The sequence below is a fragment of the Mus pahari genome, chromosome 7 (assembly GCF_900095145.1).
Source record: "Mus pahari chromosome 7, PAHARI_EIJ_v1.1, whole genome shotgun sequence".
Lineage (NCBI taxonomy): Eukaryota > Metazoa > Chordata > Mammalia > Rodentia > Muridae > Mus > Mus pahari.
Window position 1 is genome coordinate 110,816,118 of NC_034596.1, and position 25,854 is coordinate 110,841,971.

General features: G+C 45.1%; 1 protein-coding gene and 1 long non-coding RNA gene across 2 annotated transcripts in view; one reads left to right on the top strand and one right to left on the bottom strand.

Annotated features, from left to right (window-relative positions):
* Positions 1 to 12,985, top strand: part of Ptprn2 (protein tyrosine phosphatase receptor type N2) — a 755,793-nt gene extending 742,808 nt beyond the window's left edge. The window contains exons 22-23 of the mRNA XM_021201639.2: positions 5,751 to 5,824; positions 12,677 to 12,985. Coding sequence (XP_021057298.1) covers positions 5,751 to 5,824; positions 12,677 to 12,748 — 146 coding nt within the window. The 3' untranslated portion in view covers positions 12,749 to 12,985. The remainder of the gene's footprint in view (positions 1 to 5,750; positions 5,825 to 12,676) is intronic.
* The window catches only part of LOC110324243, a 98,639-nt gene that overhangs the window by 28,844 nt on the left and 43,941 nt on the right, over positions 1 to 25,854 (bottom strand). The gene's annotated exons all lie outside the window — the stretch shown is intronic.

Consider the following 25,854-nt stretch of genomic DNA (forward strand, 5'->3'; position numbering starts at 1 on the left):
ATGATTTAGAATCTGTTCAAAAGGAAAAAAAGCAGAAAGCCCATTTATTCTGTCCTGATATTTTTTGGTTTTCAAACAAATATAGAGCACATTTGTCTCCTTTGAGCCCCAGAAATTTTGCAAAATATAGATTATCTAGGTCAGAAAGAAAAACCTTGGTGCTTGTGTTTTTTGGTAAGACTTCTGTTAGAATCAGTCATGAAAATGTATAAAGCAAAAACTAGCCAGGACAGAGGCCAGGAGAGGGGAATACAGTATTGGTACACATGTATGCAGGGAGTTGGGGAGAACGGGGGCAGGGGTGGTGAATATGAAATGCAGAGTGTGATGTAGACAGACATATGAGTTTGCATGCCTGCGTGCATGAAGGAGCATATATGTAATGCCGAGGCATACATGCCTTCTTCTTTGTGCCTTTTGCTGACATAGTGACCACTTCATTCCTTTTAGATGTATTTAACATTACACAGACTGAACGGGGTGTATGTGTTTGCATGTACACATACACATGTTATTTAAAAGATGAAGAAGGCATGAAGTTGAAAGAAAGCAAGGAGAGGTCTATGGGAGGCTTTGGACAGCAAAAGGCAAAAGTGAAATATTGTAATTAATTTACGACACAGGAGAGACCATTGTTTCAGTTCCTTCTAAGAATGGTATCAAAATATTTTTAAAGATTTATTTTACTTTTATGTTATATGTGTGGATGTTTCACCTGCATATATGTCTGTATACCACACCCATGAGGTGCTGGCGGAGGCCAGAAGACCTCCTTGTTTTAGAGGCCCTAGGATCTGGAGTTATAGGCAGTTGTTAGTGGCCATATTGGTTCTGGGAATAAAACCGGGGTCCACTGGAAGAATAGCCAGTGCTTTTAACCACTGAGCCATCTCACCAACCCCAGTGAAACTATTCCACTCCTATAAAAAGAAGGCCTTTCTGTCCTGGATGCTTGATGCATGTTGTGTTTGTAGTTTTAAGGGTAAAAGAATACACTGCATCTTAGCTGTGTGCAGAGCCTTATGGGTAAAAACATCTGCAACAGAACCTGTCCACACTTATTGAGTTATCCTCTGAAGCATGCTGTTGGGGCAAGCCGAGGAATGACTGCAGGAGCCCACCTCACTCCTGGTCACTTGGAAGGAGGTGAGCTAATGACATTAGCTGAGACACATGGACCTGGCCTCCAATAACCAAACTCCAAGAGGATCAAAGCAAATCTCATAAAGACACACCAGGGGCATTTTTGCTCAGTTGCTTTAACTCCAAATTGATTTTCTCATTGTAAAAAAATAGTTTTAATACTTTAATACTAATAATCTTTTAATGTTTATTTCTAATGGGTGATATTTTTATCTAAAGCTTTAAAAAATAAGAACTATGTTGTCTTAAAAATGTAGTTGGCTCATATGTAGACTTCTCAAGCAATTGCCTCTCTGTGAATTAGGTAGCAAAGTAGGAGTGGTTGGTATTCATGGACTAATGGCTCTCTAGTACCCCAGTGGCCACTGAGGGACTAGCCCATAACACATGGGTTATATTAGTCATGCTCTCTGGTCTTCCAGCAGCAGGAATAATGATGAACTTTTCCAGGGTAGAGTAGAAAGGAAATCCAAGACAGAAATCCTTTATGTGTGGCTCAGAACAAAGCCAGCCCAGAGCCCAGAGCCCAGAGCCCAGAGCCCAGAGCCCAGAGCCCAGAGCCCAGAGCCCAGAGCCCAGCCTGATTCAACTTCTGTTATATATCCCTAAAGTCAGTGTAAATAACTCCATCAGTTCCAAGAGTGTGACTTCAGCCTATATCTGGTGTCACGCAGCCACATGCTCTTGTACAAAAATTGCCTAGGCCTTCTGGGGGCCCCACTGTGATCCCTATCCAGGGCTTAAGATTGTAGGTTGCCCCTGAAGATCCCACTGTGTCCCTGTCCACTGTTGCAGCTCATGTGTTCTTCCATTTGCATTCTTTAACTATTCACATGTCTTCAAATTTGAGCACCGTAGCTGTAGCCAACAGGTCTGCAAATCTTCACCATAATCAGTCAGCTCCACCTTCCCACTGTCACCAACAGAATTCTGTTATGGTCATTTTTGTTTTTTAAGAGGAAGTTCCATTATAAACACACCATAATGAGAGCTTCCTAGTAATGGAGATTCATGCAAATCTCTTTATATTAAGCAAGGCCAGGCTGTTGTGCATGAAAGGCCAGGGCCAACCATTGCACCATCTACCTTCCCACCCAGCAGCTGTGTCTGGATATGAATGTGCCTGGCACAGTGGGGTCTCACTGATACTCAGGAGGCCAGAGATAGGAGACTTGCCTGCTCTTAGCATTTCCTGGCACCTGTCCATCCCTCACAAAGGATTTTATGCAGAAGTGTGTCTATGCACTTCAAATAACTAATTACTCTTAATTCTGGCATTCAAGAAGACAGCAGCTTTCCATACAGGGCCATCGATGTCACTTAATAAATCCATTACTACTAATTTTAGTTCTCTGTACTTTTCCATCATTAATTTAATCTCCTGCACTATTCAGCGTTGGCTTCAAGCCGAGGAGAATTCTGAGACATCTAGGTATTACTTGGTATTTTAAACACTTTGTCTAGAGGTGGGCTCATGCAGCTTCCCATACACTTTATTCAGAATTTGTAGTCCGAAGTAACGTCCTAGAGTTACACAATAAGGCTTCAACCACTAAGAGTTACACAATAAGGTTTCACGAAGGATGGTATGCCATCAGTAGTGACTATCCTCATAAATTCCCATCCATGAAGGACAGCCTCTTCACCCAATGTCACTTTGTCTAGATATGGGATACTCCTAACCAGACTTTTGGAAGGAGGTGGCCCTGGAGCATCAGGCAGTATTGGAGAGTCCTATCCTGATTTATCATATGAAAACCCCATAATGTTATGACTACTAGAAGGGGTTACTGCCTTCTACTTGTTTAAAAGACTAGTTTCAGGGAGACCATTTTTAAGCTCATGTCCCAGGTAATTACTTCATCACACCAAGGAAGGACCAAGAAGCAAATGGTTCATGCTGAACCCAGGCTTCCCAACTTTAGGGATCATGGGCCAGAAGCTGAGGGGTCGGTCACTGAGAGCTAAGTCATCACCCTTCACCTGGAACCAGGGAGAGTTCAGTTTGCCAGGCTCAGTTCTCATGCAGGTTTCATTCTGAAACCACAGCCAGCACCTGCTATGTCTTGTAAGTTACTCATAGCCTCTGCCAGGAGGACTGGCCCACAGCCCCATGCTTACCCCATCACAGAAACAGGAGACAAGGTTAGTGACCGTGAATATGAACCCATGTACCTTCCTCATGGCATGGCATAGAGCAATGCCTGTGATTCCATAGTCTTCCTTTGTTTCAGAAAAGTGCCTCAAAAGAGGTTCACATTTTCAGGTGCCCAGCACAGCCACAGAAGCTCAGGGTGGAACAAGGTGTCCTTAGACATTTCAAAGTCTTACTTCCAACTTGGATATTGAGGCATATAAACATGCTGATGACAGTTGTGACTCCAAAGTCCTCCAAAGCCTGTGCTCAGTCGGGTCCAGGTTCCATAGTGGAGCCAAACACTCTGACCTTGGACAAGCTGCTGGGTTTTGATAAGTTTCCACTTCCTCCTATATGGTATTGGTGAGTGTAGTGTGTGTGTGTGTGTGTGTGTGTGTGTGTGTGTGTGTGTGTGAGATTCTTGACCCACTTTGCCATATTCTGCTAACAATGTGATCACCTTTTGCCCACATCTGTGTGGGTTTGCTGAACTGACTGCTTGGAGGCCTTCCCTACTCTGACCCCCACAGCGTTCTGTGGTACTCATGTCAAAGGATACTTCCTTCTACCCACTAAACTGCAACAGCTCTCAGGCAGGCTGCTACATGGCTTGGCTACTGTCTGCCACAACAGGCTTCTTAAATTCTTCTGTCTGTGACCCTTTGTACCTGAGGAATTTTTATATAATCCTAGGCATATAGACATATGAAAAAGGCATACAAATCAAACATTTGCTAGAAATTAGTCATAAAGAAATGTATTTTAAAACAATTCTTTGGTAAATGTATAATTTACCATTTGTTAAAGACTAAGACAAATTTGCATGCTAGTATTTATTTTTACATAAATAATTCTTGGCTGAATATTTGATTCTGCAGGGCATAGAGCTTCTTTAGTATTTCCAGAGTTGGTCAATATTTTGATTTTATAATTGTCAGGGCCAAGAACATTGTTTCTCATAAAGACGTAATAGAAAAGAGCAGAAGTATATTTAGAATCTCATCAGGAATTGTTGGAAATGCCATCCTAGTTCCAAGCCAAAATTCCTTTAACTATTTTATTTGAAAGTCAAGTCAGCAACTCAAACAGCGATTTTTAAAATTTTTAAACATTCTAGAGTAATTTAATCCAAAGATATACTAATTTGATGCCTCCATGCTGAGGAGTGACAGTAGGGAAATATTTCAAAAATATGTTTTCTGTAATTAACCTGCTATTAAATAAGAGCAGAAAGCTGAATGTAGAATAAAAAGCAATATGATTCACGACACATAACTGTCTCCAGAATGAGCTGAGGTGTTTCCGGCAGCTTTCTCTGTCGTGTGGCATTAGCTTGGTGGCATGCACAGTCAGAAATGCCTCCAAATTCTCCACGCATTAAATTTTGAATTAACTTATGGTTGTGGCACGTTCTGAAATCTTCCATCATCGTCAAATTTTTCTCAAGTGACAGTCAGTTATATGAGTCAATATGGGGCCCATGGTTTAAGAAACTGGGTGTTGGGGTGGGGGTGGGGGCAGGATGGAGAGATGACTCCGCAGTTGAGAGCGCGCATTCCTACCACCCACACAGAGACACAGCCAGCTATAATATAGTTCCAAAAGACCCAGTCTTCTCCCCACCTCCAGGAGCACCAGGTACAGACAGGGTGCACACATGTATATGCATATGCATATACATATACATAAAATAAAACAGTTTTAAAAAGAGAATATGCTTGCCACTAAAAGGCCTAGCAAAATAGAAAAACAAGAGCATGCAGTAAGTTAATAAGGTTGAGATCCACACCTCACTGCCTGTTATGGGCAGCCGTCATCACCCAGATAGGTGTCGTCTACCCAGGACGCAGTTCTCCACAAGCCTCCTACCACGAACACAGCATGGGTGTCTTGCTTTGTTTTGTTTTGTTTTGTTTTCCTCAGATCTAGCACTTTCAGTTTTAGGAGGCAAGGAACTGTACATTTAAAAACCGACATGAAGCCATAAAGGATCAGCCCGCCTTTCATATTTTAAAGAGAAAGTAACCCTAAGTAATCAAGATTGAAGTGTGTATGTGTGCATGTGCGTGTTTGTGTGCTCCTTCCTTTGATTTAGTGTGTCCTTTAAGGTACCACAAAGCTAAAAATAAATAAATAAATAAATAAATAAATAAATAAATAAGGAAGAAAATAACCCCAATAAAGCTCTGCTTCCTAATGGCAATGGCTGGCTGCTGGTGAATATCTGTGCAGGCATCTTACAACAATTTTTCTGCCCAGCATTCTTGAATTAATGCTAATGAAAGCTGCCCTGGCCTTATTTTTCTATATGAACACTGGAATTGCAGCTGCCTGCCAAGCTGCTGAAGGATGAGTGTAATAATTTTCAATTGGCCTCTTTGCCCAAAGGGAGCCCGATAGCAGGAGATTGGCAGATGCAGGGTGGATTATCTTGTGCACTGAGCTCAGCCCAATTTGTGATTTGTTGCAGGTGCTAAAGAGATTGATATCGCAGCGACCCTGGAGCACTTGAGGGACCAGAGACCAGGCATGGTCCAGACAAAGGTACTGTCAATCAATCCTCTGGGACTTTAAATGTATTAAAGGTGCCTCTTTGCGTGATTTTTTTTCTGGGAGCAGAGAAGGGGATGAATCGGGACTTACATACGCCGTACACAATGCCTCTGGTCAGGTTAAGCATCATCCAAGCCAGTAGGTAAAGGCGCAGGGGCTGTCCCCAAGAGATTCATCACTGTGTCCGGAGACACTCAAATGTTTCCACTGTCAGAGATTCAGTTAAACCCAGCTAGTTGAAACCCAGTCTATGGCTCTCCACCAGGCTTAGCAGAGGGGGAAGAACATCCCATGACATGTCAGAACTATATGGATTGACTATAGAATTCAGGGCTTCATACCTGCTAGAAAGCATTCTACCACTCAGCAGTATATGTACCTCCAGCCAAAAGCTGTGTCTTTACAAAGTGACAAACCCAGAAGCTATTCAGAGGAGCACCTCCAAACACCGGTCTGCCTTTCTCCCCAGCATCCTAACCACCTTTTGCTGTGCTGTGTCCACCAGGACAGAGGTCGCTGGAGCAACTGGGTACACAGGGTCTCTGAGCCCCTGAAAAAATAACTCAGACTCATCACAGCAGGGGTGAAAACAAAAGCTTTGTTTTCAGGCTCACAGGATTAATTAGATGTGTGGTCAATGCAACCTCCCGGTTCTCTAGGCATTTCAGAAATGCATGCATCCAAAGTCAAAGCCCTCAACATCTTATCTCAGGATGTAGGTCCTCCTCGTGGTTGGTGTGGTCCCGATCACAGAGCCCACTAGCATCCTCATGCATATGAAGATGCCCTTATGAAATGACTTCTGTAACTCAAGAGTAGCTCAAGTTATAAAAGCTCCTACTTGGAGTGAGTGATGGTTCAGAGGTTAAGAGTATAGGCTGTTCTCTCAGAGAACCCAGGTTCAGTTCCCAGCACCCACATGGCAGCTCACAACTGTCTGTGTTTCCAGTTCCAGGGCATCTAACACCCTCACACAGACATACATGCAAGAAAAACACTAGCATACATAGAATAAAAACAAATAATGCATCAAAACTCTTACTAAGCAAGGCTCCAGGGCCCAGTTCTTGTATACTAGGCTTAGCCTTGGGCTCCATCCTTAGGACTGGAGTTAAAAAAAAATTGTCCTGTATATGGGTTCTCCTGTGAGGTCAGGCTGACCAGAACACTGTGGACCAGGCCTCAGCCCCTGGTGCTACAAACTGGGGGTCCCTGGCTTGTGACCCAGGTCTACTTAATCCCTCAGTAACATATGGTAATTACTAAGCTTCCACTTTTTGTTCAGATGTTATAATGAGAAGTTGGATGACCTAGTGTCTACAGAAGGGGTATCAAGCCTGATGAAGTTGGACTGAGTAGGTTTTGACTGGAGTATTATTTCTTAAAATCACTTTCTGAGTTGTCTGGATGGGTCTCATCGCTAGTGTTAATTAGAGCACTGGGTAAGATCAACCTAACTTTCCCTTATAAATTTGTGAAGCTATTGTAAGCACAAAGAGAGGAAGGTCCTTTAGGAACTGGGAGTTTTCCAGTGGAGGCTTCAACTTTGAGGTCCTTTGTAAACTTTATTTTGTCCTTTTTCTTTTTAATTTAAAAGTTTGAACTTATTTTTGACTTGTAAAAACAACAGGGATAGAGAAACTTCTTAGAGGTTAAGAACACTTGCTGCTCTTACAGAGGACCTAGGTGTGAGTCCTAAAACCCATATCAGGTAGCTCACCACAGCTGTAACTCGAGCCCAAGGGGGCCCAACTCCCTCTTCTGGCTTTTGTAGACACTGGAACATATTGTGCATATGTCTTCTCATAGATGTAATTATTTTACAGAAATAATACAGATAACCACCAGACCCCTAATCAGCTCCTGCTAGTGTTAACACCTTGCATAGCCACGATATAGTAGTCAAAAACAGAAGTTGCCATTAGACCACCAGACTGAGCAGACCACACCCACATCTGTGACCATGGTGACCTCTTGTAGGAACAGTCATTCCAGAATGGCCAGGTATGGAACATCCCCTCCCTCATCTCCTATGGTCTATGATAGGCCAGTGATCCATAAACTCTCTGATGGCCAAGTTCCTCAGATGCCTCTTGGTGATCCATACAGCTGAGTGTGTCAGGCAGAACCATTGGGAGGGAGATCTTCCCCAGGGCACACAACCCAGGTGTCTACCACTGCTGAAGTGTGTCTGTAGGTCTCCCCACTGCTGAATGAGCACTTCCCCTCTGTAACTGCCTAAGAGCCTGTGGGAAAGACCTCAGTGTTCTGGGGTCACTCTCTGCTTAGAGATGTGAGGCTTCCAGGACAGGAGGGTCACAGGACAATGGCTAGCAGTGACAAATCATCCACAGGCTTTGTGCCTGTGGAAGGGAGGGCCACCCAGCGGTAAGGTCATGTTGGGCACCACCCTGCAGCAGGCAGCTCAGAACAGGGCAGAGGCTGGTAATGCTAGGAAAGTCAGGGACACTTTGAGCCAGGAATAGAAAGAGAATCCTGACTCTGGAGCCATACTCTGCATCAGGGACTCCACTGGAAATATAAGCCAGTCTCTTCCATCTGTGCCTCTGAGGACCTCATGGACCTCTTCCCCACCAGAAAGTTGGGAGTGCCCAAAACATCAGCTGGATGGATATATGAGGATCTGCACTGATGGATATACAAGAAGCCAGGGAAAGCATGTAGAAGAAACAGGAGCCTTACACGGCACAGGAAGCTAGCCATTTGGCTCTCAGATATCAGTAACTTGTTGCCAAAAACCAGCCCCCGTGGCTTGATTACTGAAGTCAGGCCCAGCACGCAGCACCAGCCCAAGCTTCGGTGCTTTGTGGCCATGGTGATGATCCTACTGATTATTACAATATTAATAATTACCTTGATTATCACTGTGGCGTGTATGCTTCTACATATCTATGAACCCGTGTGCTCCATCCCTGCAGCCAGCTGTGTCTCAGGGTGACACAAGGCTCAGGGACCAAGTCCACCCACATGGCCTGCTCTCCAGTGGATGGTGACAAGGATTTGTCCCCTCCCTCAGGCTGGATGTGGAGAGGTGGAAACCTTCTCCCGTGTCCATGGCAACACAAAGGTCAGTCCTCTCACATTTATGGCACTTTCCCCAGATTCACCTTATGATACTGAGCTTCACGCTGCACTTTGGTTTTGTAAAAACAGAAAAATAACTGGGGCCAAACAGAGCCATGCTCCTCACCCAAGCTGAAGGCAGGCATGGGCTTTCAATTCATGTGAAAGTACTTGATCAGACCCCACCACCATCTGGACCAGAGAAAAGGTAACGACCATTGATTGACACATGAGCTTGGGTGGGATGGAGACTCCCAACAGCACACACTCTTTGTTTAAGTGAGTTGTAGGGTAACAGCTTTCCTTCCTGAAATGCAGGCTTGACATACACACAGCAAACACCTAACACATGCCTGCCCTAGCATCATGAACTGAGAAGAAACACCAGGACACACAAAAGCTTGGTTGCCTATGAGGATTTAGCCAGGATTAAGACAAGAGCCCCTTATCACCTCCTAGGGCAGACGCTGAGGGTTCTGGCAGGTACAAAAGGAGCCAACCTTGGAGAAGGGAGGCAAGGTGTCAGGAATTGCTGCAGACAGGGAATCCAGGCGGGACTCAGGCTAATCCTCACCTCAGCTGTGTCTGATGTGGACACAGCCTCCCCTCTCTGGGGCCTGGAAGAGTTGCCATAGTAACCAGAGGCCTTAACACTTTCCATCCCGTGGCTTTGGCTTAATTTGGTTTCTGTTGTTAGTGTAGGTTAGCTATGTGAAGGAAAGGTTTCCTATACTATACACTAAAGCGTCCCCCTCTCTTTCACCCTGTCCTTGCTCCTTTCCTCCTGCCTCTGCCTCCAGAGTGGACGGATTGCAGTCCAGTGCCGCCACACCCTGTGGTAGTTCCTCTTTTGCATTCATCAGTTCTAGAGAAAGCAGTCCTGTAACCCAGAGCTACGCACACTGCGCTCACCAAGACAGGCAGGCATACCCAAGGGTGTATGCAAAAAGCATACAAGTGAGGAGTCCATAGTGGACCCCTCCCCCCCTCATTGCATGTGTGTGAGAACGGGACTGCCCGTGGATGCATGTACGTGAGTGAGTGGGTGTGTGCAAGTGCGTGTGAATATGGAAGGGTGTGCATGAGTGAGTGGGGGTTACTGAGGTGGGGGGGTGTGAATGCATGGTGCTTGCAAATGTATGTGGGAGTAGGTATGAATGTGTGGGGGCAGAGAGTGAGTGTGGGTGAGTGTGAACATGTGTGTGGTGTTACTATATATGAAAGGGTGTGGTGGGTGTGTATGAGTGTATGAATATATGTGGATGTGTGAGTACGTGTTGCCCAATGCCCTCTCACCTTCAGCTTCTGCTCCCCAAGTCCATCTTCCTTATGCCCTATGCATTTTCTCACCAGAGAAACCAGATATAGATCCCAAGTCTCTAGAAACAGGGCACTGGGCTCAGATGTGTCCCCCCTTTCCAGGCTAACTAAGCTTGGACCAAGAAGTGATGATTCAATCAGGTGTATGTGTCATACCTGGAAGTGACCCATCCCACACTCTCACCCACAGACTAGATAAGTTATTCCTTTCCCTATTTCCCTCTCCCCATGCCTGTCTGTCTGCCTCCTTTTTTCTCCATTCCTTATTCCCTCTCTCCCTCCACTCCTTCTTTCTGTCTCTCCATTCTTTCTCAGAATATCTGTTCATTCTTCTCCATCTTTCTGTCTCTCCTCATCTGTCATTCTTCCTGTCTGTCTGCCTGACTCAGTCCACACCTGACCCATTCATGCACACAGTGGCCATACCTGCCTCTCCTGGCTTTGTCATTAGACCAAGGGGCTGACCTAGCACTTCAAAGAGGGGCAGTAGGGACACAGAAAGACACTGGGTCTTAGATCCCTTTTGAGAGCCTCCTCGGGAATCACCTTCTGTGTCGGATTGAGGAGCTCAGGGTTGTAGGTACGGGTATCACACGTCACTGAAGCTCTCATTAAAATATAGGATGACAGTTGTCATAGCAACCACTCAATCACACGCATTAAAATGCAAGCACAAGAACAACTGAACAGTCAACACCCTTCCCTGTGGTCTTCACACCACCATAGCCATCAACATGAACACACTCATGGTAACATGGTATCCAACAGTATGGGCACTCCATGATGGCAGACTCCTGTCTAAGCAGCTCATGTGGACCACACAAGTGTCCTTCCATGTCACAGGCCAGCTAGGTCGGAGGTGTACAGGCTTTCTCCCTACCCCAGCAAGAACACGGTGAAATCTGCCCCAGCAAGGACATGGGGCGACACACAGTCAGAGTGACACCTGCTCCTGCAAGGACATGGGTGACACACAGCCACAGTGACACCTGCTCCAGTCTGAGCTTCTCCAGGTGCAGGGCCAAGCTGTAAGAGATGTAGGCTTTGCTTTCTGTAATCAGAATTTAGGTGCTTTAGAAACTATTCCTGGGTTCAGAGTGAGTGGAGTTCTTTCTGTTGCCGCACACTCCGGCAACACCAGGAGGCTCTTGCTCTTTCATGGACCCTGGTCCTGCTCTGGCAGCTCCGACCTACTCAGGCAATACCAGATGCTTGCTCTTTCCTTTCCTGGTGCCTCCACTCACCCATCATGGGTTTTATTCCGTAGCTGCATCTTCCACTGGTTTTTAAGACGTTTGCTGAACATAAATTCCAATTGCAAATGTACTTCCTTTCTGGGGTCAGGTGATTCCCACTCCAGTTGTGGGCACAGCCAAGGGTGCTGTATACATACCAGCGAGCCATTGTTCAGCTGAGAAGAGTCAAGATGGTCAGGGCAGCTGGGCTACAAAGTGAAACCCTGTCTCAACATAAAAAGCAGAGGCCAATGGATGGGGGTCCATGTGTGGTAACAACATAGTAGAGCAGTAAGTGTGGCTGGCACCAGACTTAGCCCCAGGCCACTAAAAGTCCAAATATGAATTCATGGTAAGGCGGGGTCTGGTTCTGGTTGCACACTAATGCTGGCACTGCAGTGAGTTTGTAGAGCTGTTCAATCAGTCTGTGACTGGTACCTAGTTAAGGGCATGCACAAATTATGAAGCCCATGACTTTTGCAGTGTGGTCAACCAGTGGCTGATGCTTCCAGAGCTTTGAGCCACGGAGTCTGCAAGGGTTCATGTGGAGGCTGAAAAGGGGAAAGATAGCCACCCAACATCCAATCTTGACCATCAGTCCTTAAAAGGAGACAGGCTAGTTCCCTCTCAACCACTGTCCTCACTGTAATATTCCCATGGCGGCTCCTTAGCTAGGGGCCATGTTCCTCTCCATTTGTGAATGGATATGAGAGTCACTGTCTTAAGAGTTCTGTGGATGGCAGGAGGTTCCCTGACAGAGAGGACAAAGTTGAATTGGAGATAGCCTGTTAATTAGAAGCAGCCATTGCACCCTGCTTCAGCAGAGCTGTGGTTGTGGCTGCATTAGCAGTGTGGCCTGCTGGCATTTGCACCTACTCCCAACCCCATCTACCGAGGCACTTGGCTGTGGTGAGACATTGCCGTTAAGACATGTAGAGCCTTACCTGGTGACTCCTGACCCCACATCAGCAGGAGCAAGGCTTTACACACACACACACACACACACACACACACACACACACACACACACACACACACACACACCAATCCAAAGGACACAGCTTAGACTAGCAACCAGAGAGCCCTCCTTCTGGTGATACCTGTGACCAGTGTCTGTTTCCTAAACTGTTTCATCCAGCCTTGCCCTGGGCTTGGAAGAAGATGCTCCTCACTCGCTGTCCTTTCCCACTTGTCTCTTCCTCAGGAGCAGTTTGAGTTTGCGCTGACAGCTGTGGCTGAGGAGGTGAATGCCATCCTGAAGGCCCTTCCCCAGTAGGCGCTGAAGCTGGAGCTGGCGGGACCCCACCACGAGTGCTTCCAGGACCACAACAGGATTATCATTTCTGCATCTTCTATGTAGTAACAGGGTCCTTCGGGCTCCACAGTCAGTGCAGGTGGCTAGTCATGTGTACTTCGAATTAACCAAATAGCACATGTGTGGAAACACCCAGGAAGGAAGGAAGGAAAGAAGGAAGGAAGGAAGGAAGGAAGGAAGGAAGGAAGGAAGGAAGGAAGGAAGNAGGAAAGAAGGAAGGAAGGAAGGAAGGAAGGAAGGAAGGAAGGAAGGAAGGAAGGAAGGAAGGAAGGAAGGAAGGAAGGAAGGAAGGAAGGAAAGACTCAGCTTACTTGTATCACAGTCTTGACAAAATTCCTTTTCCCTAAAGCACACTTTGACATTGTCACATCAATGACACAGTAATTAGAAACCCGCTGTGGCCTCCTCGGAGTGTGCTTATGTCTGTAAATTGCTGGAGAGGGGGTAGATAGGCCAGGACAACCAGCAAGACACCTGTTGGGAAGCACCAGGTGTAGAATCACATTTGGTGTTTGCCTGTAAAATGATCTCATCATCATGGGAAACCTTTAAGGAAAAGATCAGTGTCCTGCACCCCTGGGGCAAATGACAAGGGTATTATCAGGGAGCTCTGCCTATTCCTACTGGTGCGCAGTTGATCGTGTCCACCAGTCACAGATTGGGAATGTAGATTCCAAAGACAGAAGAAAAAAAGGGGATTCCCAAGGGCAGACATCTTAACCGTCCTGAAGTGTGGGTGCTGTACCTGTTCCAGAATCGAGGACCCAGGTGGTAACCTCACCTTTGCAAAGTTATAGCGGAACCTACCTGCCCCTGGTACATCATTAATATTAGCATTCTGCTTTCTGCACTGCAAGAACAGGCACCCATAGTATACTTTTGTTGAAGTTATAAAACGAGAATGAGTATGGCAAGTTCCAAGGGCCCCCAGCTTAAGTGCTTCCCACTCAACATCCCGGGAAGCACCTCAACGGTACTGAAACGTCTCTGATGCTCCTGCTCCTGGAAAGAAGTCTGGGAAGCCCCTTTGGCTCTGCCTCCTGCATCCTCCCAGATGACTTAACGAAACACGTTCTTACTGGATGATCCACTTTGCCAAACCATTTGGGCACTGTGCTTACCACCTGCCCACACACAGGAAGCCCACTTCAGTAAGAGCAAGGCCCTAGCACCCAGCGAGGTAGATGACATCGCTCTAAGCCCCAGTTTGTTTGTAGGGTTGAGTATGAAAAAAACCATCTCCTGTATCCCCATTGCTCCTTCCCTTTAGCCTCGACATTTCAAGTTGCGGTGTGTAACGGAGGTGGCTGACGAGCGAGAAGTGATGCCACAGTGTGTCATGTCTCTAGTTGTATTGTATACCTGCTTAACATCTGCAACATTTCTCTCCCAAGTCATTTGCCCCTTCCCGGAATTTAAATGATAATTAATAGAAATGAATTTATCTGAATATAGGAAGCATATACTTAATTGTAACTTCTTATGTTTAAAGGAAAATCCTCAGTGTGATATACAGATATATTTAATTGTGTCATATTAAACCTTCTGATTTCATATTTGATGGTCTTTATTTGAGAAAGTGAGAGCAGTTTCATCCCGTGAGTGCCTTTTTTTATTTCCTAAAGATGTAAACCCACACATGGCCCCTTCTCCAGAGCCTGAAAGGGACCACGGACTTGTCTTCTGCACTAGGCTCATACCTGGGTCTACATCACTGGGATTTCACTATTTAAAAGTTACTGAGCGATCCTGGAGGGCTGCAGAACAGGATGAGTGCACTCTGCTCTGCTGGAAGCCGGCCCCAACATCATCAAAACGCCACCTCACTGAGACTGGTCCTCCTACCCAGTCCACACTGTCTATGTCAGCATCTCATGCCACAGGAAAACACTCCTGCACAGCTCAAGCTCCGGTGATGGGGACAGACATGATTGGGACAAGGCTTCCTGGGTTCTCTTTCTTTCCTAAGAATAGCACATCTTTAATTAACTCTTCAGTTAATATACAAAAATGATGAAATAATTTTATCACATACACACACACACACACACACACATCTAGATTCCTTGTATGAGAGAAAATGTCTTTCTGATTCTGGCTTGTTTTGATCAACACGATCTCCTCTTCTATTCCTTTTCCTGAAAAACAGCGTAATTTTTTTTTAAGACAATGTGAAATGCCAGTGAACGTATCTCTTTAATCAGTTGCCAATTATCTAGGCTGGATCATATTCCAGCTGTTGTAAAAACTGCAACAATAAACATGAATATTTATGTCATGCTGACTTAACGCCCTTCAGGTAAGTGCTCAGGAATGGGCTTTTTGGATATTAAAGTAGTTCTATTTTTAATTTTTGGAAGAAAGTAAACAGATTTCCGTGGTGGCTACACTATGGTTAATACTTCCCTCCACCTCCCGCCCCCTTAGTGTGTAAGATGCCCTCCCTGCATCTTGGCCAGCGTTTGTTTTTTCTTTTAAAATATGCATTTATTTTATGAGTGTTTGCCTGCATGATGTCCAGGCAGGAGTCCGTGGAGTTCTGGGAATGGAAGCCAAGTCCTCTGCAAGAGCAGTGGGCATTTAAAACCCTCAGTCATCTCTCAGACCCCATTTGTTTTCCTGATGCACCATTCTGACTAGGCTGAGAAGGAAACTGTGTCATTTTAACAGGCTTCCCCTGATAGCTAAAGATTTTGAATATTTTCCACGTGTTTATGGGCCATTTTCACTTTTTGGAGGACCCTCTGCTTTCTCATTTATTAGTTAGGTAATTTGGGTTTATGGGTATTTAATTTTTTTAGGCCATTATAGGTTCTAGCTATTAATCCCCTGTCAGTTATACAGTTGGCAAAGGTCTCCCTTTCTGTGGGCTGTCCCTTCACTTTGCCTACAGTTTCTTTCCTTCACTGTACAGAAAACTTTTAGATTCACACAATCTGATTTTTAAAGATATTTGGAATTCTTTCCTGTGCCACTGGAGTCTTATTCAAAAGACAGTCTTTGCCTGTGCTTGTATCTTAAACTGTTTTCTCCTGGAAGTTTCAAAGCTTAAGGCTTGTATCAAGGTCATTGGTCTGTTTTAATCCATTTTCTGCAGGGTAGGAGCTATGGGTCTAGTTTCTCCCCAGTGGAAACTGGCGGCAGTTTTAAAAGAGACTGGGTTTCAGTAAATATGTGACAGCTTTGTCAGAAATTGTCTACAGATGGTAAGTTTATCTCTGGTTCCCCTATCCTTTCCGGTGGTCTACATGTCTGTTTTTGTGTCCACACCATATTCCCTTTGTTGCCATAACTCTGCAGAACATTTTCTTTTTTAAGATTTTGTGTGTGTGTGTGTGTGTGTGTGTGTGTGTGTATTCTGACTCTGCAGTTCATTTAACTTTTTAAGATTGTGTGATGTGTGTGTGTTTGTGTGCTCACGCGCATGCATGCATGTGCTTGCTGGAACTCTCAAAGGGCAAAAGGGCATTGGATCCCCTGGAGTTATCGGCATGTGTGAAGCACTTTACGGGGTGCTGAGAACTGAGCTCTGGTCCTCTGGAGGAGCAGCAAGCGTTTCTGACTGCTGAGGTATCTCACTAGTCCTGGATCATTAAGGCAGGCATTGAGATACTTCCATCAGTTTGTTCTGCTTTGACTATCGTGGGAGTTTTGTGCTTTCATCTGAACTGTGGGTTGTTGTTGTTGTTGTTGTTGTTTTCTTTTTCTTTTTAGTTCTGAAGAGGATGCTGTAGTTCTATGGGTCTCTCATTGCATAGGTTGCTTTTAGTAATTACCCATTATCATAGTATATATTCTGCTCCTCAAGAGCAAGGGATGCCTTTCCCTCTTCTAATTTTCATTTTTTTTTCTTAAATGTTTTAAAGTTTCCATTATACAAGTATTTCATGTCTTTAGTTAGGTTTATTCCTAAGAATGTTTTGGCTGGGCATGGTGGTGCACGCTTTTAATCCCAGCACTTGTGAGGCAGAGGCAAGTGGATTTCCGAGTTCAAGGCCAGCCTGGTCTACAAAGTGAGTTCCAGGACAGCCAGGGCTACACAGAGAAATCCTGTCTCGAAAAACAAAACAAAACAAAACAAAANAAAAACAAAAACAAAAAACAAAAAAAAGAAAAAGAAAAAAAGAAAAAGAAAAAAAGAATGTTTTGGATTCTTTAGAGAAATGTGAATTTGAAGTTTTTCCTGAGTTCTTTCTTGGCAAATTTATTATTTCTATATAGGAAAGTTACTAGGATTTGTATATTAATTTTGAAATCTGCTCCTTTGCTGAAAATGCTTATCGTATCTAAGAGTTTTCTGGCAGAATTCCTTTAACTATGGGACCATGTCATCTGCAAGTAGATACAATTATAACTTTTTATTTCCTATTTGTATCCCTTTCATTTCTCTTTGTCTTATTGCTCTAGCTAGGACTTCAAGTACTGCACTGAGTAAGAACAAAGAGATACTCTTAGTGCGTTTCTCATTTTTAAAGAAATGCTTTCAGTTTTTCCTACTTCATAAAATGCTGGCTGTTGGTTTTTTAGTTTTCTTTACTGTTGTTGCCTTTACTGAGTTGAGTTCTGAGAAAAACAACTCCAGGAAAAAGGGTTTCTTTTGACTCAAGGTTCAAGGTCCATCATAGCAAAGAAGTCAGGGTAGCTGGTACTAAAAGTGCTTATTCACATTATATACACAAGCAGAAGGAAGAAAGAGATGAACTGATGCTGCTATCCAGTGACCCTTTCCCTGTTTTATGCAGTGGAAAACCCAACCCAGGGGAATGGTACTACCCACAGTGGACAGGTATGCCCATTTTGTTAATACAGTAAAGCTAACTCCACAGGCAGAGACCCATCTCTCAGATCATTCTAGATTCTGTCAAGTTGAAAATTAGATAATATATGATAGATAGATAGATAGATAGATAGATAGATAGATAGATAGAAAGATAGATAGGCAGATATACAGATGATAGATAGATAGATAATAGATGGATAGATGATTGATACTTAATAGATGATTAATAGATGATGATAGATAATAGATGATAGGTAATTGATTAATAGATTGATAAATGATAGATTGTAGGTAGATGATAGATAGATGATAGATAGATAGATAAATAGATAATATATCTTTTATTCTTAGTTTTTTGGGAGCTTTTTATCATGACAGGATGTTCAATGTTGTCAAAGAACACTTCTGCATCCATTGAGAAGACCCTGTAATTTCTATTGTTAAGTTTATGTACTGTATTAAAATTATTGACTTGTAACTGTTGGACCATCCTGTATTCCTGGAAAAAGTCAACTTGCTGATAGCATGTGATCATCTTCATGTGCTGTTGAATTCAGTAGGCAAGTGTTTCACTGAGAATTTTTGTGCGTATGCTCAGGGAAACGGGTCTCTTGAGTTTTGTTTATGTTTCACTGAGAATTTTTGTGCGTATGCGCAGGGAAACTGGTCTCTTGAGTTTCGCTTATTTGTTTGGTGGGGATCCTTATCCCATTTTGCTACCAGGGTGAGGCTGGTTTCTTTGAGGGGATTTGATAGCATTCTTTCTCTTTCTATTTTTATGGAGCAACTTAAGCGCCATGCATTAGTTCTTTGAAGGTTTGGTAGAGTTCAGTAAAACCCTGTCTTCTGAGGCTCTCTCTGAGGGCCCTGCTGTTCCCTCATTGCCTCAACCACGTTGCTTGTTATGGATCCATTAAGTTGTTTCTATTCTCTAGATTTCATTTTGGCGACTTAACTATGTCTTTGTCTATGAATTTATCTGTTCTTGGGATCCCAGTCTTTTAGAATATAAGTTTTCAAGATATCTCTTAATAGTTAAGGGGGTTCTCTCCTGAGGCCCAAGGCACAAGTTGACACTATAAATATTTTATCCAGATGGCACAAAGGGATCCAGGTACTGTGCTAGGTGGCTTCGTTTTTGTCTTTCAGATTCAATGCTTTTTATTCATTTCTTTGGTGTTTGGGATTTTAACATACCATTCCCTCCCCCCTTTCTTTCCACTCTCCAAAGCCTCCCATAGATCTCTCCTTGCTCTCTTTAAAATTCTTAAAAACTAGCTGGTGTTCCCCTCCTCCCTTTACATCTTCTCATTCTCCTGGCTTCCCTTGTTTAGCATTTAAACATACACAGAAACCACCCAGGTACTCCCCGTGGAGGCTGAGATATTATATATATTAATATTATAGGTAATCTGTGTTTTGTGCTTTATTAATCAAGTAGAACACTAATAAAAAAACTTCATAATTAGTTGAATAGAAACTAATTCAAAGATGTCTACTGGAATAGAAAATTAGAGTTTGATTACACCTTTGCTCCTGAACAATGACGGCCTTTCATTTACCTTGATGTTTGGGGGTCGGTCTTAGCTGTTTACGTTGCTCAATTAATTAAACAAACCAGATGGTTTGTGTCATTTGTTTCTAGTTGAATGCAGTTGATAAAAATGTTACAGAGATTTCACTGGACATGTGGCAATTTCCCCACATTCTGGCCTCTGCTCTCTTCCTGAAATGATCTTAGGAACAGGTAATCCTGTCATAGCTGGGCCAGAGAGGGGCTAGGAACAAGTCCACACAGGGACATGTTCCCAGTGGTGAAAAGCCAGGCAGAGGTGGAGACCTTCTGTAGCTTCTTCCATTCTCAGCTGTGCTGGAGCTTAGGTGCAGAGCCTGTGGCTCCTGGTGGTGTCACTGCTGGTGGCATTTGGTGGTTTAGCAAAGTGATGGCTGACAGCTAGTCACAAAAGATTTACTGGAGAGATGTTTCCAGGATGCAGCCATCACAGTCACTGGGACATGGGAGGACGTGGGAGCCTCAGAAGACCAGCCTGCCTGACATTCTGCTTAAGAGCCCAGCAGGGGCAACTAAGGCTATGTCTCAGAATCCAAGGAAACAACTTAGGCATGTAGGAGCAAGTCTATCTCTTTGATCTACTTGATACACAGCCCTGCCATGCTGCCTCTCCAGTTCTTCATTTTAAGCAGTAGTCTTTTAGCCCTGCAGTCTCTACCCTTTTTCTCCACACCACTGCCATTATCTGTCTCCTGCTTTCCCCTTCAGTAAGATGTCAGTAACTTCTCTGTCACCTTATGTTGAGGGAAGCCCTTTGCATGGCAAAGTCTAGTTTGCTGTTTGTTTTGGAATCATGGTGATCTATACATGCAATCCCAGCACTTAGGGCATAGAGATATGATTAGGAATTCAAAGCCAGCCTGGCTTCATGACTATATATACATACATACATACATACATATATGTATATGTATACACACACACACACACACACACACACACATATATATATATATATATATATATATATATATATATATAATATGAGAGGGGGTCATGAATGTGTGTGTCTGTGTGTGTGTCTGTGTGTGTGTCTGTGTGTCTGTGTGTGTTTGAAAGTCTACCTACCGTTCATTTGGCCCAGAACTGGGGGTTTCTTAATAAAGTTGGGTGCTCTTGTAACAGTTGTCAGAAATCATAGATTCCTGCCTTGGCCTACAAAGACCCACTGTGGCTGAGGCTCTGGTCACCAGTCATAGTTAAAAAAAAACTTCTTGCTCAATGTGACATCCCTTGGAGGCAGCCCAAACCACATGATTGGTATATATGGGGTACTGATCCTTCCCACTGTCCTCCTGGGCTACTTGACAGATCTGTCCAGTGCTGAGCTTCCTGTGACTTGGTCAGACCGCACCAAGTCACATTCCTACAAGTGACTATTCCCATTGCATTATCAATTGCTCCCACCATTAGTCTGAGTGCATGTCCCCCTACACTGCCACAACCTGGCCTGAGAAACTTGAAACCTTAGCTCCAGTTAGTCCTTTTCTCCAGTGGCTTGACCATGGAAGGCAGTGGAGAATTTAGTGGAAGGAAAAGATGGGTGGCTGACTGTGAGCTCTGACCCACGTAGAACTGCACCAGCACCTCTTGGGGTTCTGGAGGCCTCAAGACAAGCAGGACATAGAGGAAAACGCTGAAAGTGGATCCTGCCTCCCTGTGCCCCTGATGATTTGCCATAATGGCCCCCTCATAGCACGCAGAGCTTCTACTCTGAACCTCCAGCCCACCGCACCCCTACCCCAACACCCTTCAGAGTTGGGGGAGGCGCTTTCCCCCTTCTCCAACCTTTCCTTGCTCCCTTCCCTCAGCACTCAACTCTCACGCAGCACCCTGGCTTTGTCACAGGCTGTGCAATCCAGGCCAGACAAACAGCTCCATGTAGCCACCTGCAGCAGCCAGTGTACTCTTCAGAGACCTCCATCAGATGAAGCTGGGATGGGATTCTTGACTACTCTGCTAAAAAGAATTCTAGGGCAAGCCAGCCTGGAGTGGAGCTGGAGTTTCTGAAAAGGAGATTGCATGGGATAAATGGAAAAGATAAGACACCCATATGAATCTTATGAGAGAGTCACTGTATTGTGCTCACAGTAGCCACAGGCACGATTTTAGTGGCTTTCAAGTTACAGCTCAAAGGTGTAGAATAGGGAATTGTTTTGTTTTGTTTTAATGAGACTATAGTGTGGTTCTGGAGATCTGGTGGATGGGATCAAACTCCGATAAAGTGAAACCCCAGTCACAAAGGCTGCACAGGATAGCCAAGACATGTCTTTTGTTATGGGGCTTCTTGTACGGATTCCTAGAGTTGTAGGCTTAAGCTGGGAAAGTAAACGGCCACGTGCAGTTAGACTTTAGTCACTGTTCATTACGATTTTAACACTGTCTATACTAAAAGGATAGTATAAACTGCTGCACTTCTCTATTGTCATGACGAGAGGCTTCAAGCAGATGTCTTTTTATCCTACTTCAGCTCATACTCTTTCCATGAGGGCAGGGGGTGGGATATCACAGATGCCTGCAAAACACCTGCCTGGGCCAGGCAAGGGCTGGGTATCCATCGCCTCTGACACTGCAGAGCCATCACACATGCATGCTTAGGTGTATCTCAGCCACAAGAACCAGCTACACTTTGGGTCACACACAGCAGAGGCAGAGACACACACACCTTCAAAAGGGATCCCTAGAAAGGAACTAGACTGATGGAATGGCCCTGGATCGTCTAGGCCAGCCATCTAGTAGCCACTCCAAGACATAGGCAAACACATGAACTAGAATGTCCCTAGATCACATGAGGACCTGTCTGCTTACACACATGTGTCTGTGGTACGTGTAGATCTGCATCTGAGTGTCTCCTGTGCTGTCCCTGTGTGTGGCTCTTCAGCTTGGCTCCAAGGGCATCTTGGCCCTGAGCCTGAAACTAGGTGATTAGATCCATAGCTGGGGGTTGGGGAGAGGCAGAAGCTAGTGTGGAACAGAGGTAGGTGGCAGGGAGGCAGAGGCTTGGGGTGAGGCAGAAGAAAGGGTAGGGAGACAGAGTAGGGAGTGGGGAGGCTGAGGCTTAAGGTGAGGCAGACACCAGGCACTAGTGTTTACTTTTATGTTTACTTCAGAATGGACTGATGTCACTGGGAAAGGTTGTACAAAGACAAATCTAAAGATGCGACTGGCTGTGTCTTCTCTGTAGCAATTGCTATTGGTCCTCATCCTCTCTGGCCCTTACCTCAGCAGCTGGAGCTGACTATGGTCCTGTGCACCTGGTTCCTCTCCACCTCCCCCCGACCCCAGGAGAAGTGCCAGGAAAGAGGAATGTTGGGGAAGATGGTATTGGGAGTATCTGCCCACTATGAGACATGGCAGCAGGGCTTGGAGAGGGGCTGGAATGAGCCAGTGCAGTCCCACCATGCCCTAGCAGCCTATGAGCAGACTCAGACAATAACAACCTCAGCCCAGGAGCCCATGGTAGGATTTCAACCCTGTAGTGTCTTGAAACCCTGAACACCACATGCCCATTCTGGACACTGACCAAGTCTCTGCTGCATACACACCCTCCTCCACCTAGACCAGTAAAACTATGGCTTCTTAAAAACCATTGTGGCCCTTGGGCAAGCAATGCCCTGCCAGCCCAGATCCTGTAGTGGTGAGACACCGTGTCCTTTCCGTGGTTTCTGACCTGTGCTTTCCGGCTGTCTTCCCAGTTTGTATCTAATGGAGGCTTTCAGACCTTAGGTAGAGTCACACATGCTTCTACAGGCATGTGGAGGTATACGCACAAACACAAACAGTCATGTGAACATGCTCACATGTGTATGTCTATCCATATCACCCTGAGAATGTGAGCATGCCAGTGAATACATATGCACACGCATGTAAGTAACTAAAGCTGCAAAAACTGGTGCTCTTCTGTGCACGGTATACTTCTAACTCATGAGTCTGGACTTAGAAATTATAGGAGTCTAAAACTTCTTGGGTTTTATGGGTTAAGATGCTTGCTGCCAAGCCTGACAACCTGAGTTTGATCCCCAGAAGAAGAGAACAGATTTCCATGAAGTATTCGATGACTTCCTCATATATACAATGGTGCATGCACACACACACAGGGGCATGCGCGCGCGCACACACACACACACACACACATAAATATATGTTTTTTTAAAAAATTATTTTAAAAGAGCCATCCGTGAGCTAAGAGATATCTCAGTAGTTAAGCATTTGTTGCTCTTACAGAGGACCTGGGTTTGGTTCCTAGCATTACATAGTAGCTCATACCTATCTATAACTCCAGTTTCAGGGGATTCATAACCCTCCCAAAACATGACCCCTGCTGACACCAGCCAGGTATGCACATGGTACACATTATGTCCAAACATATAAAACACTCATAAAATAAAGTAAATCTAATTTTTTTTTTTTAAAAAGAACCATTCTTTGTGGCACTCACCTTTAAGTCTAGCTCTCAGGAGGCAGAGACAGGCACGTTTCTGTGGGTTTAAGCCCAGCATGAGCTACATAGAGAGTTCCAGGTCATGCAGGACTATACAGTGAGACCATGATTCAAAAGAACTGACAAGAAAAGAAGAAAGAAAGGATGGAAGGAAGGAAGGAAGGAAGGAAGGAAGGAAGGAAGGAAGGAAGGAAGGGAGGGAAGGAGAGAGAGAGAGAGAGAGAGAGAGAGAGAGAGAGAGAGAGAGAGAGAGCAGGCAGCATCCAGAGCCACAGTGAGGCTGCTCAGGGATCTAGCTCCCAAAGCCTGTGCTGTGTGTGAGGGCCATGACTTCCTTCAGGAAGAAACGACGAAGTCTGTAACACATCATTTCTAATTCAGACCATCACCCTCCTGGATGGGTTCCCATCCCTGGCTTGTTTCCTGAGATCATTGCAACAGCTATTTAGTAATATGTCTCTAATTTGTCAGGAGGCTGGAAGTAGCTTTTCCCTACACAGAGGCTGCTTCTGCCAAAGCTTATTTGCACCAAACCACCTTTTTAATAAACCTAGTCGCACGATGGTTGGGATTCCTTTTCTTTTTACTCCCAGCAAATCACAGTCACAAGTTACCCACCCACTGCTGGAAGCACAGGAGGATCTCGCTGTGCAGTCCCTGCCTGCCCACTGAGCCGATTGTCCGATGGCTCATTCTCCCTGCCTGCTTGGGACTCGGTCCTGTCCACTCCCAGGCCTAGGCCACTTGTTCACCTCTCACGCCAGACTTCCAATCTGTACAATGAGACTTGAGAAGGCTGGAGGCTGGCGTTCTGCTAGGGCTCCAGCCATGCCTGGCCACAGGATGGAGTGAATGCACCGATGACCTTTGTACCATTCTGCCTGCCCCACAGTGTGACTAGAGATTGTTGCTAAATACAACAGGACATCCATGGGTAGGGGACAAGTGAGGCTGGAAACAGGCTAGGCCTGGAGAACCTCCTTATAGAGGGAGATGGGAACCGGAAGGAGAGATACTTCACCACAGGAAGCAATGGTAACCAGGGACTGGGGAGCCATTTTCTTTCTTTTTTAAAAAAATATGTATGTATTTATTATATGTAAGTGTACACTGTAGCTATCTTCAGACACCCCAGAAGAGGGCATCAGATTTTGTTACAGATGGTTGTGAGCCACCATGCGGTTGCTGGGATTTGAACTCAGGACCTTTGGAAGAGCAGTCGGCGCTCTTAACCGCTGAGCCATCTCACCAGCCCCAAGGGGAGCCGTTTTCTTTCTGAACTTTCAACAGATCCTAGGAGAAAGAATGCAGACATCGCAAGAAGATGAAACACTTGTCTTGAGCTCAACAGCCATCCACTGGTGCCTTGACCTGGCACTTCCAGAACTCCCCTCACACATAAGCTTGGAACTGGGTACCCTTTGTGTCGTTGAGCTGCTGGGACGGTACCCTTGTTTTGGAGCAGGCTGAGTGTTCACCATCCTTCCATAGACCTCCCCACGCACTAGAAATCTGGCAAGAACTAAACCTGCCTCGAAGGGCAGCTCTGGAGACAACTGCCCTCCACTAACTGGGCTGGCCAGTCAGTGGCCAGGCCATTCGCCAGTTAGCCTGTATTCCTGGGCAGGAGCTTCCCCTGAGTAATGGGCACTCTGAAGACCCCCTCCCACAGACCCTCTGGCATCTAGACCTGGGATGGAAGAGTCTAGCACCAACATCCTGTGAAACCATACAGGTGCACTTTGATTTCAACACAAGAACCCTGTGTGCCTAAAGGTCAAACTATTAAACATGGATTTAGCAAAAACAGAAAGTGAAAGGCATTGGCCTATGATCTGGATATGAGGCCAACTCATGAAGCCTTCAACTGTGGTTAGAAACAGTCGTTTCACCATCTACTTCACTTCTGTCTCCTGACCCTTATGTCTTCCCAACCTAAGGACATTCAGGTAGGCAGCAAATTAACTCAGATATAGGTCACCTCAGGAAGATACAAGTTACCACAAGGAGCCATGGATCACCACAGGAGGTACAGGTCACCTCAGAGTTACCTCACAGGTCACCACAAGGAGACATTGGTCACCTCAGGGAGACATAATAGTTCATCTCAGAGAGACATAGGTCACTTCAGGGAGACACAGATTACCTCAGGGAGGCATAGCCCACCACAGATATGCACAGATCACCTCAGAGAGATACAGGTAACCACAGAGAGATAGTAATTACAGGTCACCATGGGGAGATACTGGAAGACACCAGTCACCTCAGGGAGA